This window comes from Phyllobates terribilis, unplaced genomic scaffold, assembly GCF_046119375.1.
Source record: "Phyllobates terribilis strain yellow unplaced genomic scaffold, ASM4611937v1 Scaffold_280__1_contigs__length_2496652, whole genome shotgun sequence".
In the NCBI taxonomy this organism is placed as follows: Eukaryota; Metazoa; Chordata; class Amphibia; order Anura; family Dendrobatidae; genus Phyllobates; species Phyllobates terribilis.
Genome location: NW_027363040.1, coordinates 1,189,404 through 1,204,655, shown reverse-complemented (window position 1 = coordinate 1,204,655; position 15,252 = coordinate 1,189,404). Strand labels below are relative to the sequence as shown.

Below are 15,252 nucleotides of genomic sequence, written 5' to 3'. Positions count from 1 at the left end.
ACACCTCGTACACGCGCTGCTCCGCTCCGTACACCTCGTACACACGCGGCTCTGCTCCGTACACCTCGTACACACACGGCTCTGCTCCGTACACCTCGTACACACGGCTACGCTCCGTACACACACGGCTCCGCTCCGTACACCTCGTACACACGCGGCTCTGCTCCGTACACACACGGCACTGCTCCGTACACCTCGTACACACGCGGCTCCGCTCCGTACACCTCGTACACGCGGCTCCGCTCCGTACACCTCGTACACACGCGGCTCTGCTCCGTACACCTCGTACACACGTGGCTCTGCTCCGTACACCTCGTACACACACGGCTCTGCTCCGTACACCTCGTACACACACGGCTCTGCTCCGTACACCTCGTACACACGCGGCTCTGCTCCGTACACCTCGTACACACGCGGCTCTGCTCCGTACACCTCGTACACACGTGGCTCCGCTCCGTACACCTCGTACACACGCGGCTCTGCTCCGTACACCTCGTACACACGCGGCTCTGCTACATCCACACTGTAAACCCCTCCTGACCCCACACATAAACTTCAGCTCATCCAGCACCATGACAACCAGCACAGCAGAGTCCTGCATCCACTGAGGCCCCTGATCATGTGACCCCTGACTCCTCCCCTCCTGTGACCTCATCACAGCTCCTGTGCGCTAGTGATGGGTAAAATGTGATTTTTTGGTGAGCCGGCTCTTTTGGCTCCGAAAATGGCTCTTCATTTCCTATTACCTTTGGCTTTAAATTTGAAGCCAAATTCTGGTATGTTTTAACCAATGATTGTATACCTTTTAGTAAAAATCTACACATGTGCCAATTTATGACATAAAACAGAATAGTTTCCAGAATAACCAGATTTTATATTATTTGCTGTAAAAACTTTAACAAACACAAAATGAACATGCAAAATACCAACAAGATCCTAATTATCAGTGCCACATTTTAAAGCTACCTTCACACTTGGCGAGTTCGCTGTGGGCTGTCTGCAGTGTCAAATGTGGCATCTGCATCCAGGCGGATTTAGATAAGGAATTTGCTGCGGAATTCACCCGTCCATTGACTGCAATGAATTTCGCATATCGGATATTCGGCACATATTGACATGCTGCTGCTGAAGCCAATTTCACACCTCATGTCAGATTCTGAATTTTTCCACGAAGTGAGAATGTGTTTTGGATAAAAGCCATTGCCACTGTTGGCTTCTGTAAATGCCATGGAATTTCCACGCTGATGATCTGCATGGAAACTCCGCTGCAAATCCACAAAGTGTGAAGGCAGCCTAAAATTGTCTTTAGGGCCCATTGGATAGATAAACTAAGTGCCATAGCTTGGATGGACTGATTCAGTTTATTTCTTCTGTTATTATCTGTTTTGGAAAAGACTGTTTTTTTGGTGTCCCATCAAGGACCAATGTCTTTTGCCATCACTAATATAATGTCATTAAAGGGGTTGGATCACATGGGCATTAGTGCCATTAATTGAAGAGAACTTTTTAAAATAGGTATATTCTCCATATACTTATTTTAAAAATTCTGCTTCAATCCTGCTGGTATTCCATAAAAACCTATGTAACTGTTTACATGGGTTTCCATGGAAGTTGTCCTGTGCCGGAGCCCTATTCAGCAAAAGACACACAGGATGCGACCATGTTGTCGGCCAGCGCTCGCTGACTGACCGCATGGACCATGCAGCACCCGAGCCTGCGATCCAGTGATGCTCAATCCAGCGATGGTATGTTTGCAGAGGAGATCCTTATCTGCCCATATGCATCGCTGGATCATTTGTTCTCTTCCATTCAAGTGAATGAGAGAGAACAAGAGACGCACATTTACATCTGCTGTTTCTCCCTCGCTCAGCGAGGATTTACAAGCTGGCGGTAAATAACTATAATCAGGCTAAATCCAGATGTCAGTGTTCCTTTAATAAAGTGCCTGACTGCTGCTTGCTTGTCACAGATTGGAGGGGGCGGGGCTGTGAGTCAGTGCTATGTGCGGCAGCAGGAGGAGCAGGCATTCTCAGTCTCCTGGATAAGATCAGAGCGACTACTGCCGGGAGGGATGGGCGGGGCCAGAGGGGAGGGAGGGGGCGGGGCTGTGAGTCAGTGCTATGTGCGGCAGCAGGAGGAGCAGGCATTCTCAGTCTCCTGGATAAGATCAGAGCGACTACTGCCGGGAGGGAGGGGCCGGGAGGGAGGGGCCGGGAGGGGCGGGGCCAGAGGGGAGAGAGGGGCCGGGAGGGGCGGGGCTGTGAGTCAGTGCTATGTGCGGCAGCAGGAGGAGCAGGCATTCTCAGTCTCCTGGATAAGATCAGAGTGACTACTGCCGGGAGGGAGGGGGGGGGGGGGGCTGGGAGGGGCGGGGCCAGAGGGGACTGACTGTGGAACGTGAACTGGCAAAGAGCCGTTTAAATTTCAATTGGCTCCCTGCCAGGAGCCGACTCATATGATTCACTATAAAGAGCCGGCTCTTAGAGCCGGCTCGTTCAGGAGCTACCCATCACTACTGTGCGCACAGAGCAGCCATATATGTGGTGGCGGCTCTGCAGGTGGAGGTATGTGGAGACCCCATTACTGGGCGCAGGGGGCATTAACCCCTTCAGCACCGAGACTCTTTTGGGGTCTTGTGTTGCCCCTTTATAAGAATCATAAGGTTTTTGTTCTGTTTCCTGTAATAGATACATACGACCCAACTATGGAGACAGGAAGGGAGGAAACGTATTGTTCTCATAGTACAGGGCCCCTTTACTGACCCCACAGTGTAATGCCCCCATTATGCCCCTTATGCAGGATGTATGATGCCCCCACACAGTGTAATGCCCCCATTATACCCCTTATGCAGGATGTATGATGCCCCCACACAGTGTAATGCCCCCATTATGCCCCTTATGCAGCATGTATGATGCCCCCACACAGTGTAATGCCCCCATTATGCCCCTTATGCAGTATGTATGATGCCCCCACACAGTGTAATGCCCCCATTATGCTCCTTTTGCAATATGTATGATGCCCCCCACACAGAGTAATGTTCCTACAGTACCACCATCCCCCCACACACAGTATAAAGTTCCCATAGTATCGCCTGAGGTCCTGCAGTTGGAATAAGTCCTGAGGTTTTACAGTTTGAATACTCCCTCCGGCAATGGTTTTCCCTCTGCCTGCTCCCCTACATGTAGACCCTCGAGCATGTATACATGCATGTAGGGGAGCAGGCCTTACTAGATATCGAGGCTTTGTACAGTAATATACCGCATGAGGATGGTATCAGAGGAGTAAGACGTTTATTGAAATCAAGATCAATAGAGTGTAGCAGACATAATGACTTCATGGAGGATCTTCTAAAATTCACTCTTACTCATAACATCTTTCTTTTTGACAGGAAGTACTTACCCAAGCTCAGGGGTACTGCGATGGGGAGCCCCTGTACCCCCTCATCTGCTAACCTATTCCTGGGCTGGTGGAAGGAAACCACAATATTCAGGGATGATAATAAGTGGTGGCGTCCATATATTGGGGCATGGGATAGATATATTGACAACATTTTTATCATCTGGTCAAGGACGAGTGAACAATTTCTTGAATTTGTCAGGGAACTCAATATCCATAGAGTAGGCCTTAGATTTACATCAGAGTTTAAGTATTACCAGTTGCCTTTCCTGGATGTACCAATCAAGAAAGAACGGGATGGGAGCCAGGGCTATGGAGTCGGTAAGCGAAACCTTCGACTCCTACGCCTCAATTTCCATGACACCGACTCCCTCATACATGGCTCATTTTAAGTGATAAATTTACGGTGGGGCACATTTTGCTCAGCTAAAAGCCTAGACCCTTAGATCAGGACTAGGACAGACATTTATAGGACATTTCATAACTTTCCCAAATTCTTATGAAAAAATATTCCTCACAAACTACATTGAACTACTGTACCCAATTTATTTATTTTAGGAGTCGGAGTCGGTCCATTTTATACCGACTCCATCAATATGGGCACCGACTCCACGACTCCGACTCCACTGCCCTGGATGGGACCCTAGGGACACTCATCTACCATAAAGTATTAAAGTGGGATAGCAACCACTCCAGCCTCCTAAAAAAAAAAAAAACAAGCATTATCCAAGGGCCAATTTTTACAGTTGAGAAGAAACTGCTCTAGTGTCACAGATATTAATAAAGAGGCGATAGACATAAACACCAGATTCAAGGAAAAAGGTACCCACAGTACATTTTGGATTCCGCACGATTGTTTGCAGAAAAACAGGAGAGAGACACTCCTCAATACCTAACCAAGAGAGCAAGAAAAATATGGGATGACATAAGTAATAGGAACTTGTGACAATCAGAGTGACCATATCTTTAATATCTTCAGAAAACACTAGGATGTACTTGTGGCTGAGCAGGACCTGAGGGTGCTGTGGGATCTATTCCCACAATAACTTTCAGAAAGGGTTGGTCAATTAGGGACTGTTTAGTGCATAGTTTCTATAAAAACCTGCACCGAAGCGGACATGGCTGGATGGAAGAATCTGTGGTTTCTTTAGATGTGGAGAAAGTTGTACATGTAATTGGATGAGACCATGTAAATCTTTCTCGCGTTCCTCTACAGGTGAAACCTTTTTCCAGAGGGATTATTCCAACTGTAAAACCTTAGGACTTGTATATGTGGCCACATGCACCTGCCTCCTAGATTATGTATGCACGACCAAGAGGCAGTCTAGGAGGAGTGTGGGGGGGCATTTGGGCGAAATACCCCATGGTCGGGACACCCCATTAGTAAGACACATGAACAGTGCACATTGAGGTGAAACAAGTGACATCTCATTTTGCATCATTGAGGTGGTTAAACCCAATGTGAGAGGGGGTGATCTCAATAGATGTATCCTCAAAAAGGAAAGCGAGCCCCTACGGGACTGAATGAGCAAATTTCCTATGCTTGTTTTGTATGCATACTGCCCCATTCTGGATTACATTTTTGGATTTTATTCTCTCCCCATTGCTACTCAGTTCCCTGTGAATGAGGTTCACATTGTTTTACTTCATCAAGAGATCTGAGCTTCTATATCAGAATTATTTCTTATCAGTTATATCCCACTTATACTATTTAGTAACTAACAAGTGTGGTGATCCTTGTGTATCTCTAATTATGCAATAGGGCTCAAATATGACCATTTAGGAATATTCTGTGGGCCACCATCTCATATTTTTTGTAGTGATAAAGTAGATCTACGTGCCTATTGCATGATGGGAGGATGTGCAATACTTGTTTTTAGTCTCCCATGATACTGATCTCAGAAAGAGGATTTTTCTGTTGGAATGCAATCCAATACCATATGCTCAGGTGTGGAACGCAGACATCTGGGCATGTGCATTTGTGGACAATGATCTTGGATGTGCTCCGTCGTGGAATGATAACTACGGGCATGCGCAGTCACAGGTATGAGTGGCGCGGAGGCAATCAGTTTATCTGGCGTTTCAGTGTAAAGCACGTCACTTCCGGACATGCACACTAGGGGATGGACATTATCGAACCTCTAGCTCATGAGAAGTAGCGTAGGCGCGGTACAGTATATCCTGTGACAATTCACCTCTAGGAATTGGAATGGGCCTCCTAGTCTGGGGTTTTGGATGAAGTGGGATATTTAAACATGGACACCTGACTATTAGGCACACTATGCTGAACATCATGAATTATCATCCCTGTATCAAGCCTCCTAATGAACCTGTTGGGGAAACGCTTTGTGGCGGATTATTGAAACATTCTCTGAGTACCATACCCTTTTCTTTATACATATTGTAGGGGTTTTACTCACTTGGGCACAACGGGAGGAAAACAGGAGGCATGTTCCTTTAAAAGTTCATGTGGGTTTATTGCTTCATAAACCCAGAAGCCAAACAGAAAAGAAAATAGCCTTTAGATCAGACAAACAAAGTAAATGTCCTTAGCATGTTTCTGCTCAGCCAGGCTTGTGTGGCACACAAGCTGGGGTAGTGTCCAGTGTCCTGGCTTGGTCTGAAACAAACATACACAGGAGGCCATCTACCTCCAAACACATAGACCATGTGCCAAACAACAGCCTTCATTTTAACCACACCCAGAGGTGAGGTAAGTGGGTTGCTGGACCCGCCCATTCTCTCCCAGCTATCCGTAACCCGGCTCCCAGGTGCACCAAACAATCCTCTTAGTGCTTATGTGCCCTAGAGAAACACTCCGGGTTACATCACATAGACCAGCCATCTCTGTGACACATACCTCCCATCGACTACGTGACCAATAGCCACCTTACATATCTCCCCCCTCTGCCTAAAGTTGTGGGACTTGGCACCTTCTACTACCAGACAGGGGATTCTCGAGAGGGCATGGACATTACCATGTAGCTTCCATGCTCTATGTTCTACATGGAAGTAGAAGTCCTGTAGGGCTAAAAACAAGAGGGTGACCCCTCATCCATTCCAGTGGGGCATAGTCGGATACTATCTAAATTTTCAACCTAACAGATAGTACCGTAAAGTGTCCACCGCCCACTTTATAGCCCACAGCATTCCTTCTCTATGACCTAATAATTTTTCTCACAGGATGACAGCTTTCTACTCAGGTAGAGGACAAGGTGCTCCTCCCCGTTTATCTCCTGGGAAAGGACTGCTCCTAAACCGACATCTGAGGCATCTTTCTGGAGTATAAACTCTTTCTTGAAGTCCGTGGCAACCAGGACCGGTTGATTACACAGAGCCAGTTTCATCTCTTGAAAGGCCGTCTCCGCCTCTGCCGTCCACTTGGCCATGGCTGGTTTTGTCCCTTTAAGGAGGTCAGTCAGGGGTGCGGCCATCATGGTGAAGTTTGGGATGAATTTCCTGTAGTATCCCACGATTCCCAGGAAGGCTCTGACTTGCTTTTTCGACAGCTGTCTATGCCAATTTTGGATTGCTTCTACTTTAGTAATTTTTTTTTTTTTTCTCGTCTCTACCCACTACATATCCTAGGTACTTGGCTTCTTCTTTCCCCATGCTACATTTCTTCTGGTTTATTGAAAACCCCACCTTCCTCAGAGCATCAAACACAGCCTGGATTTTTTCCAGATGACTCTACCAGTCTGGACTGAAGATAATAATATTGTCCAGGTATGTTGCGCCATATTTCTTATGGGATGCAAGGATGCGATCCATGGCTCTCTGGAAGGTTGCAGGGGCCCCCTGCAGTCCAAACAGCATCCGGACATACTGGAAGCATTCGTCAAGTGTAGAAAATGCAATTTTCTTTGTCTACCTGTGCCATGGGGATCTGCCAATATCCCTTCGTCAGATCCAAGGTGGTTATGTGCCTTGCTGGCCCAAGCCTATTGATCAGCTGATCGACGCATGGCATGGGATATGTGTCAAATTTGAAGACCTCATTCAACTTCCGATAGTCGTTTCAGAATCTCCACTCACCATCGGGATTTTGGACCAAGACGATCGGGCTCGACCAACCGCCTTTGGATTCTTCAGTGACACCGAGCTTCAGCATACAAGCCACCTCTTTGGAGATCAACTCTCTTTGGGCCTCAGGTATTTGATAGGGCTTCAAGTTTACCCGCACATGAACCTCCGTCAGAACCTCGTGTTCTATGATACTTGTGCATCCCGGCAATTGCGAGAACAGATCCCGTTTCTTCTGCATCAACTCCCAACACTGCTGTTTCTGGGCCTTTGTTAGCGTTTCCACTATTGCGACTCTTCCAACATCACCTTCTGGCTTGCCCAGCAAGCATGGAGCTTCCACAGCCTCTCTGTCTTGCCACAGCTTGATATCTGGTGCACCTTACGTCGTCCCGGTTGATGAACCTTGTAGTTCACTTCACCCACTTTTTCCACCACCTCATGCGGCCCTTGCCACTTGGCCAAGAACTTACTTTCCATCGTAGGAATTAGCACGAGGACTCGGTCTCCCGGATTGAATTGCCTCACTCTGGCTAACTGGTTGTAGACTCTGGCATGAGCTTCTTGTGCCTGGAGGAGATGTTCTTTTACAATGGGCATCACCTTCGCAATCCTCTCCTGCATCAGAGCAACGTTCTCGATGACGCTCTTGTGGGAGGTGACCTTGGCTTCCAAGGTTTCCTTTGTGACATCCAGGAGACTCCGCGAATGTCAGCCATACAGGAGTTTGAATGGCGAGAACCCCGTAGAGGCCTGTGAAACCTCTCGGTTAGAGAACAACAGATATGGTAGGAGACAATCCCAGTCATTACCATCCCTCTCTATGGCCTTCCTCAGCATACTCTTCAGATTCTTGTTAAACCTTTCGACTAGGCCATCTGTCTGAGGATGGTATACTGAAGTCCTCAGTTGGGAGATTTGAAGGGCTTTGCATAACTCCATCATCACCTTACTCATAGAGGGAATTCCCTGATCGGTGAGTATCTCCCTTTGGTAAGCCTGTTCGGGGAAAAAACGTGGACCAACTCACAGGCTATACATTTTGCGGAGGAGTTTCTCAGTGGAAAGCTTCAGGATAGCGTGTGGCATAGTCCAGGATAACCAATATATATTGATGCCCACGAGCTGATTCAACCAGGAGACCGACCAAGTCCATAGCAATTCTTTCGAACGGCACTTCAATAATGGGCAATGGCACAAGGGGACTTCGAAAGTGAGAGGTGGGGGTGGTTAACTAGCATGTAGGGCAAGACCTGCAATACTTAAATATTTCCCCGTGACAACCAGGCCAATAGAACCTTTGCATGATCTGTTCCTGTGTTTTTTCCACTCCCAGATGTCCCCCCAGGACATGTGAATGGGCCATGTCCAACACCTTCCTTGTAAAGGGGCCTGGCACTATTAACTGCTCCACACACTCCTCCCTCACTTTCTTGACCCAGTACAACAACTCCCCACTCATAATAAAATTGGGAAACCTTGTGTTAGCCTCGGCTCCTGTGCAACCCCATTTATAACAGTGACATTAGTAAAGGCTTCCTTCAGAGTTAGGTCCCTATGTTGGGCAGACCCAAAATTCTCGCTGGTCACCCCTAACTCCGGAATGGCAGACACAGGGGGCACTACCTCCTCATCCCCCACAAGGACACAAAAGGGAAACCTGTCTGACTCTGGGTGTGGTGATGCCTCATTAGGGTTAACTGTTTTCTTATCTGAGCCAGCGAACCCAGAACCCTTCCCCAACAGATCCCAAAACAAACAAAAGTCCCAGCCTATAATAATAGTTACATAGTTACATAGTTACATAGTTTATAAGGCCGAAAAAAGACAAGCGTCCATCCAGTTCAGCCTATTTCTTGTGCACTGCAGCTATTCCGCAGCGTTGATCCAGGGGAACGCAAAAAAAACAAAAACAAAACAAAAAAAAAAAACATGCGGTATAGGCCAATTGACATCATTGAGGAAAAAATTCACTTCCCGACACCAATCTGGATTAATTAACTATCACTAAGCATAAGATGTAATTTTATTGTTCTCAAGAAAGGCGTCCAGGCCTCTCTTGAACTCATTAAGTGAGTTGGACATCACCACTTCCTCTCCCAGAGAGTTCCAGAGTCTCACGGCTCTGACCGTAAAGAATCCCCTTCTATGCTGGTGCAGGAACCTCCTTTCCTCCAGACGCATAGTGTGCCCCCTCGTCTTAGTCACCATCCTTGGTATAAACAGGTCATGGGAGAGATCTCTGTACTGCCCCCTGATGTATTTATACATGTTTATGAGGTCTCCCCTAAGCCTTCTCTTTTCCAACGTAAATAGGCCTAATTTTGACAACCTCTCTGGGTATTCTAGTCCCTCCATTCCCTTTATTACCTTAGTCGCCCTCCTTTGTACCCTCTCTAGCTCCAATATGTCTTTCCTGAGCACCGGAGCCCAGAACTGTGCACAATATTCTAAGTGCGGCCTTACCAGCGCTTTATACAGAGGAAGAACAATGTTCTCATCATATGCCCCTATTCCTCTTCTGATGCATGCCATGACTCTATTTGCCTTCGCAGCTGCTGCCTGACACTGGGCACTCCAATTTAATTTGCTATTAACCAAGACGCCCAGGTCCTTCTCCATGTCAGATTTCCCCAACGGTTTCCCATTTAATATGTATGGGTGACTGCTGTTTTTCTTTCCCATGTGCATGACCTTACATTTATCGGCATTGAACCCCATTTGCCATTTTTTGGCCCAACTCCCCAATTTATCTAAATCCTCCTGTAGCTGTGCCCTATCCTCATCTGTATTAACTACTTTACAAAGTTTAGTATCATCTGCAAATATTGCTATTTTACTATGCAACCCTTCCACTAGATCATTAATAAATATATTAAATAATATAGGGCCCAAGACAGACCCTTGAGGCACCCCGCTAGTAACCCTGACACACCCTGAGCTTACTCCATTGATAACCACCCTCTGCTTTCTATCACTCAGCCAGCTATTTACCCACTTGCACACATTATCCCCCAGACCAAGCATTCTCATTTTATATACCAATCTTTTGTGTGGCACGGTATCAAACGCTTTGGAGAAGTCAAGGTATACAACATCCACTGACTCTCCCCGGTCCAGCTGTGAGCTCACCTCCTCGTAGAAGGCAATCAGGTTTGTTTGGCAGGAGCGATCTCTCATGAATCCATGTTGATATGGAGTTAGACAGTTATTATCATTAAGATATTCTACAATAGCATCTCTAAGAAATCCTTCAAACAATTTACCCACAACAGACGTTAAGCTGACTGGTCTATAGTTCCCAGGGTCACTTTTAGACCCCTTTTTGAATATTGGTACCACATTTGCTTGGCGCCAGTCTAGTGGGGCAGTCCCTGTCCATAAAGAGTGCTTGAATATAAGATACAGCGGTCTGTCTATCACATTACTTAATTCTTTTAGTACCCGGGGGTGTATGCCATCTGGGCCTGGTGACTTGTCTATTTTGATATTATTTAGGCGTTTCTGAACTTCCTCCTGGGTTAGGTGGGTGATATTTAGCGGAGGGTTTACTTTATCACTTTGCATTTCCTCCGATAAATTGTTTTCTTTTGTGAAAACAGTGGAGAAGAAGCTATTGAGTAGGTTTGCTTTACCCTCATCGCCCTCTATGATTTTACCCAGGTTATTTTTCAATGGGCCAACTCCATCAGTTTTAATCCTTTTACTGTTTATATAGTTAAAGAACAGTTTGGGATTCGTTTTACTTTCTTTGGCAATTAGTCTCTCTGTCTCCTCTTTTGCTATTCTTATTTGTTTCTTACAGATTTTGTTTTTTTCCCTATAAGTTATTAGCGCTTCCTCGCTGCCTTCTTGTTTAAGTTTACCGAAAGCCCTTTTTTTGTTTTTCATTGCCCTCTTGACTTCCTTATTTAGCCACATTGGCTTCCTCCTATTCCTAGCCCTTTTATTCCCATAAGGTATGTACCTTCTACAGTGACTATGTAGGACTGTTTTGAAAATTTCCCATTTTCTCTCCGTGCTCCTATTACTGAAGATACTATCCCAGTCTATAAGGTGAAGGGCATCTCTTAGCTGATCAAACTTTGCCCTCCTGAAGTTCAGTGTTTTTGTGACTCCCTTGCTGGGCACCCTACTGAAGCACATGTGGAATTGTATAATGTTGTGGTCACTATTTCCCAGGTGCCCCCCAACCTGCACCTCAGTTATTCTGTCTGGCCTGTTAGTTAATATTAAGTCTAAAAGGGCCGTCCCTCTAGTTGGTTCCTGCACAAGTTGTGACAAATAATTGTCTTTGATAATTGACAGAAACCTGTTTCCTTTCTGAGATCTACAGCTTTCGGTTTCCCAGTCTATATCGGGGTAGTTGAATAGGGTGCAACAAGTCCAGAATGATGCCGACTTTGTGGGACTCAGTACCGTGGGCATTTCAAGGTCCACTCTGGCCATGGGTTGTCCTTAGCATCACCATGAATGCACCGAACGACGACTTTTTTCCCAGGGATCATTTGTAGAGGAACGGTGGCCCTCATAAGGGTCACCAGACTCCCCGAGTCTAGTAGTGCCGTTACCTCCCGTCCGTTCACCTTCACGGGACATGCTTGTGGCCCCTCACTGGGTGGACAGTTCACGCTGCAGGCTGAATAATATGAACAACGATGTCCTATACTGCAGTCCATCGGCTCAAGGGTCAGGGGACAACAGGCGGCTATATGCCCTGGGCCGTGGCACCTCCAGCAAACAACATCACCCGTATGGACCTTGGGCACCACCTCCCTCGTCCCTTTGGGCCTTGGAAGTCCCACCACCTTTTGGGCCTCCACCCCCTGTTGGGACACACAGTATGGAGAGGGCAGCCTTCCCAAGGAACCTTCAACCCCCTGGTATCTCTCGACCAGTCCGCCAGTTCATCCGCATTCTGGGGATCACCCTGGGCAACCCAAGGCTGTATGGGCCTCGGCAGGGAGTGCACAAACCGGTCCATCACCATCCACTCTACCATCTGCGCAGGCATTGAGGACTCCGGCTGCAGCCACTTCTGGACCAGGTGCAACAGGTCAAACATTTGGGAGCGAGGTGGTACGAACCTGCTGTGCCCTGATAGTCACTGTTATCGCCAAACGCACAACAATCTCAGTCTTTAGCTTGCCATACTCTTTGGCGTCCTGCAAAGCTAAATCATAGTACGCCTTTTGGGCGTACTATGCAAAGCTAAATAGGGCGTCCTGCAAAGCTAAATCATAGTACGCCTACTAGGTGTACTTCTGGGGCTCTCCCGTCAAGTATGGCACCAGTACCTCTGCCCACTGCTCTTGCGGAAATTTCTCCCTCTCTGCGATCTTTCTAAACACCGTCAGGAAGGCCTCGACGTCATCTCCCGGGGTCATTTTATGCAAACCCCTTCATATCACCTTCCGGACATGGGAGCCATCAGTCGGACCTGGGGTTGGAGCGCTCATCCTGCCCTGGATAGTGGTTGCCAGAAGCTGCATCTGCTGCCATTGTTCCTGCTAGTGCTGCTGGATCTGCTGTAACAACAGCCTGTTGGTCTCCTGTTGATGCTTCTGTGACTGGACCAGGTGTTTCAGCAGGTCCTCCATTTTGTCTGGTGATGCTTGCTAGCTTGCGACAGACTTCACCCAGGACATACAGTCCATGCTGTAGCAGTCACACATCTCTGCTTGTAACGCTGCCCGCAAGTCTAACGCCAATTGTGGAGGTTTTACTCACTTGGGTGCGACGGGAGGAAAACAGGAGGCATGTTCCTTTAAAAGTTCATGTGGGTTTATTGCTTCATAAACCCAGAAGCCAAACAGAAAAGCAAATAGCCTTTAGATCAGGCAAACAAAGTAAATGTCTTTAGCAGGTCTCTGCTCAGTCAGGCCTGTGTGGCACACAAGCTGGGGTAGCGTCCAGTGTCCTGGCTTGGTCTGAAGACAATCATACACAGGAGGCCTTCTCCCTCCAAACACACAGACCATGTGCCAAACAACAGCCTCCATTTTATAGGCTGTTAACCACACCCAGAGGTGAGGTATGTAGGTAGCTGGACCCGCCCATTCTCTCCTAGCTACCCGTAACCCGGCTCCCAGGTGCTTATCTGCCCTAGAGAAGCACTCCGGGTTACATCAGAGACCAGCCATCTCTGTGACACATACCTCCCATCGACTACGTAACCATTAACCACCTTACAATACTTTGATACATATCTGGTTTTATGATTACCCCACGGCTGATGAAAGGGAATCGGTCACCCCCTGGGACTTATCTGACCTCTAATATTGGTATACAGGTGATAGAAATGTGAATCTATACATACCTGTAGGCCTCATATTAGAGGTCTGTTTGCTGAGAAATGGCTTTTTATTCAGTGAAGATTCTGATGCTTGCTGGCCGTGGGGTAGTCCGTGGAGTGGATTTCCTTTAATAAATACTCACTTAGTCCCATTCTTGTTGCAGATACTAATAAATCCAGGACCTATGAGATTTTTACCATATGATAGTTGGATAGTTAGGGGTGTATCATCCATAGCAGCAGCCCACAGGGCCACTATGGTGCGCGTGAAAAAACGCAGAATTTGAGCTTGGTTTAAGTTGGTATCCATTCAGCACATAAATGCATGTTTACTATGGCCATAAATCAGAAAAAAACTATAAGAAGAAAAATGATCATAAACCCTGCTGTAAATAAATAAATAAAAAGCAAAAGTGCATTTAAATAAAATAGGGTTCTTAGCAACACTGTTTTTGATCAAAAATAGCATGAAAGCTATCCCATCATGGCAAGATGAACCCATTCGGGATAGTCATACTCTGTTTAATATTAAAAACCTTACCATGTATCAAAGCCTCAAACTTCTGTGTGTGAATCAGACATGAGATCTAACGTGATAGAAGATTACAGTCCGGGGAAGACGGGAAACATTCATATAGACGACCGGAGGAGATGTAGTTAGTGAAGAAATCTGGCTAAATATGTTTCTAGAGCCGTAGTAGAAGATGAAGATGTCATCCTCATCATGAAGTAGTTATTTCTCATATTATGTGTAATTAATATCTCCTGCAGTATTGCTAATGCCGATTGCAGTGTCGGTAAATGAGACGAGAATTTAGCTTTATGGAAGATGAGTCTTTGAGAAACGTATTCAGCTACAGACTCCAAGGAAGAAACTGCTTGTTGTCTGTGGCCTAAAATATAAAGGTTTTATTACTAGATGTAAAGCAGAAAACTAAATACTGTAAAATAATATATCTCCTCATATGTTTCCCCTTATTATCTCCAGTAATTGTATTATTACACAGGATTTTTATGATGTTACATCGGCTCATCATCTTCTCATTCAGGTCCCTACAATATCAGATCCTCTCAGTGAAGATTTTCTATTTAAGATAATTTTCCTTATGGACCCATCAAAGATGAATATGGACAGAGACAAGATGGCGGAGAGGATATTACACCTCACCCTAGAGATCCTCTTCCGGCTTACTGGAGAGGTGAGAGATTCTGATGACGTCACATTACATCATTCTTATCTATGGGAATAACAGATGGACAGAACTGGAGAGGTGAGGACTCTGGAAATGTCTGGAGTGAGATTTATTTATATGTCTTTCCATAACCAGGATTACATATTAGTGAAGAAGACCACTAGTGAGCGCTGTCAGGTCCATGTGTCTGAGGGATGGGAAAGACCCCTGAGCCCAATCACAGGGCTTCCATCTCACCCCTTCATACATGATGACATCAATGACCAGAAGATCCTAGAACTCACCTACAAAATGATTGAGCTGCTGACTGGAGAGGTGACACTGCTGGGAATGCTGGGACATTAT

At 46.4% G+C, this 15,252-nt stretch overlaps 1 protein-coding gene across 1 annotated transcript in view; it reads left to right on the top strand.

The window, feature by feature from the left end:
- The window catches only part of LOC141220307 (oocyte zinc finger protein XlCOF7.1-like), a 34,422-nt gene that overhangs the window by 18,517 nt on the left and 653 nt on the right, over positions 1–15,252 (top strand). Inside the window, exons 2-3 of the mRNA XM_073666261.1 lie at positions 14,764–14,913; positions 15,043–15,222. Coding sequence (XP_073522362.1) covers positions 14,764–14,913; positions 15,043–15,222 — 330 coding nt within the window. The remainder of the gene's footprint in view (positions 1–14,763; positions 14,914–15,042; positions 15,223–15,252) is intronic.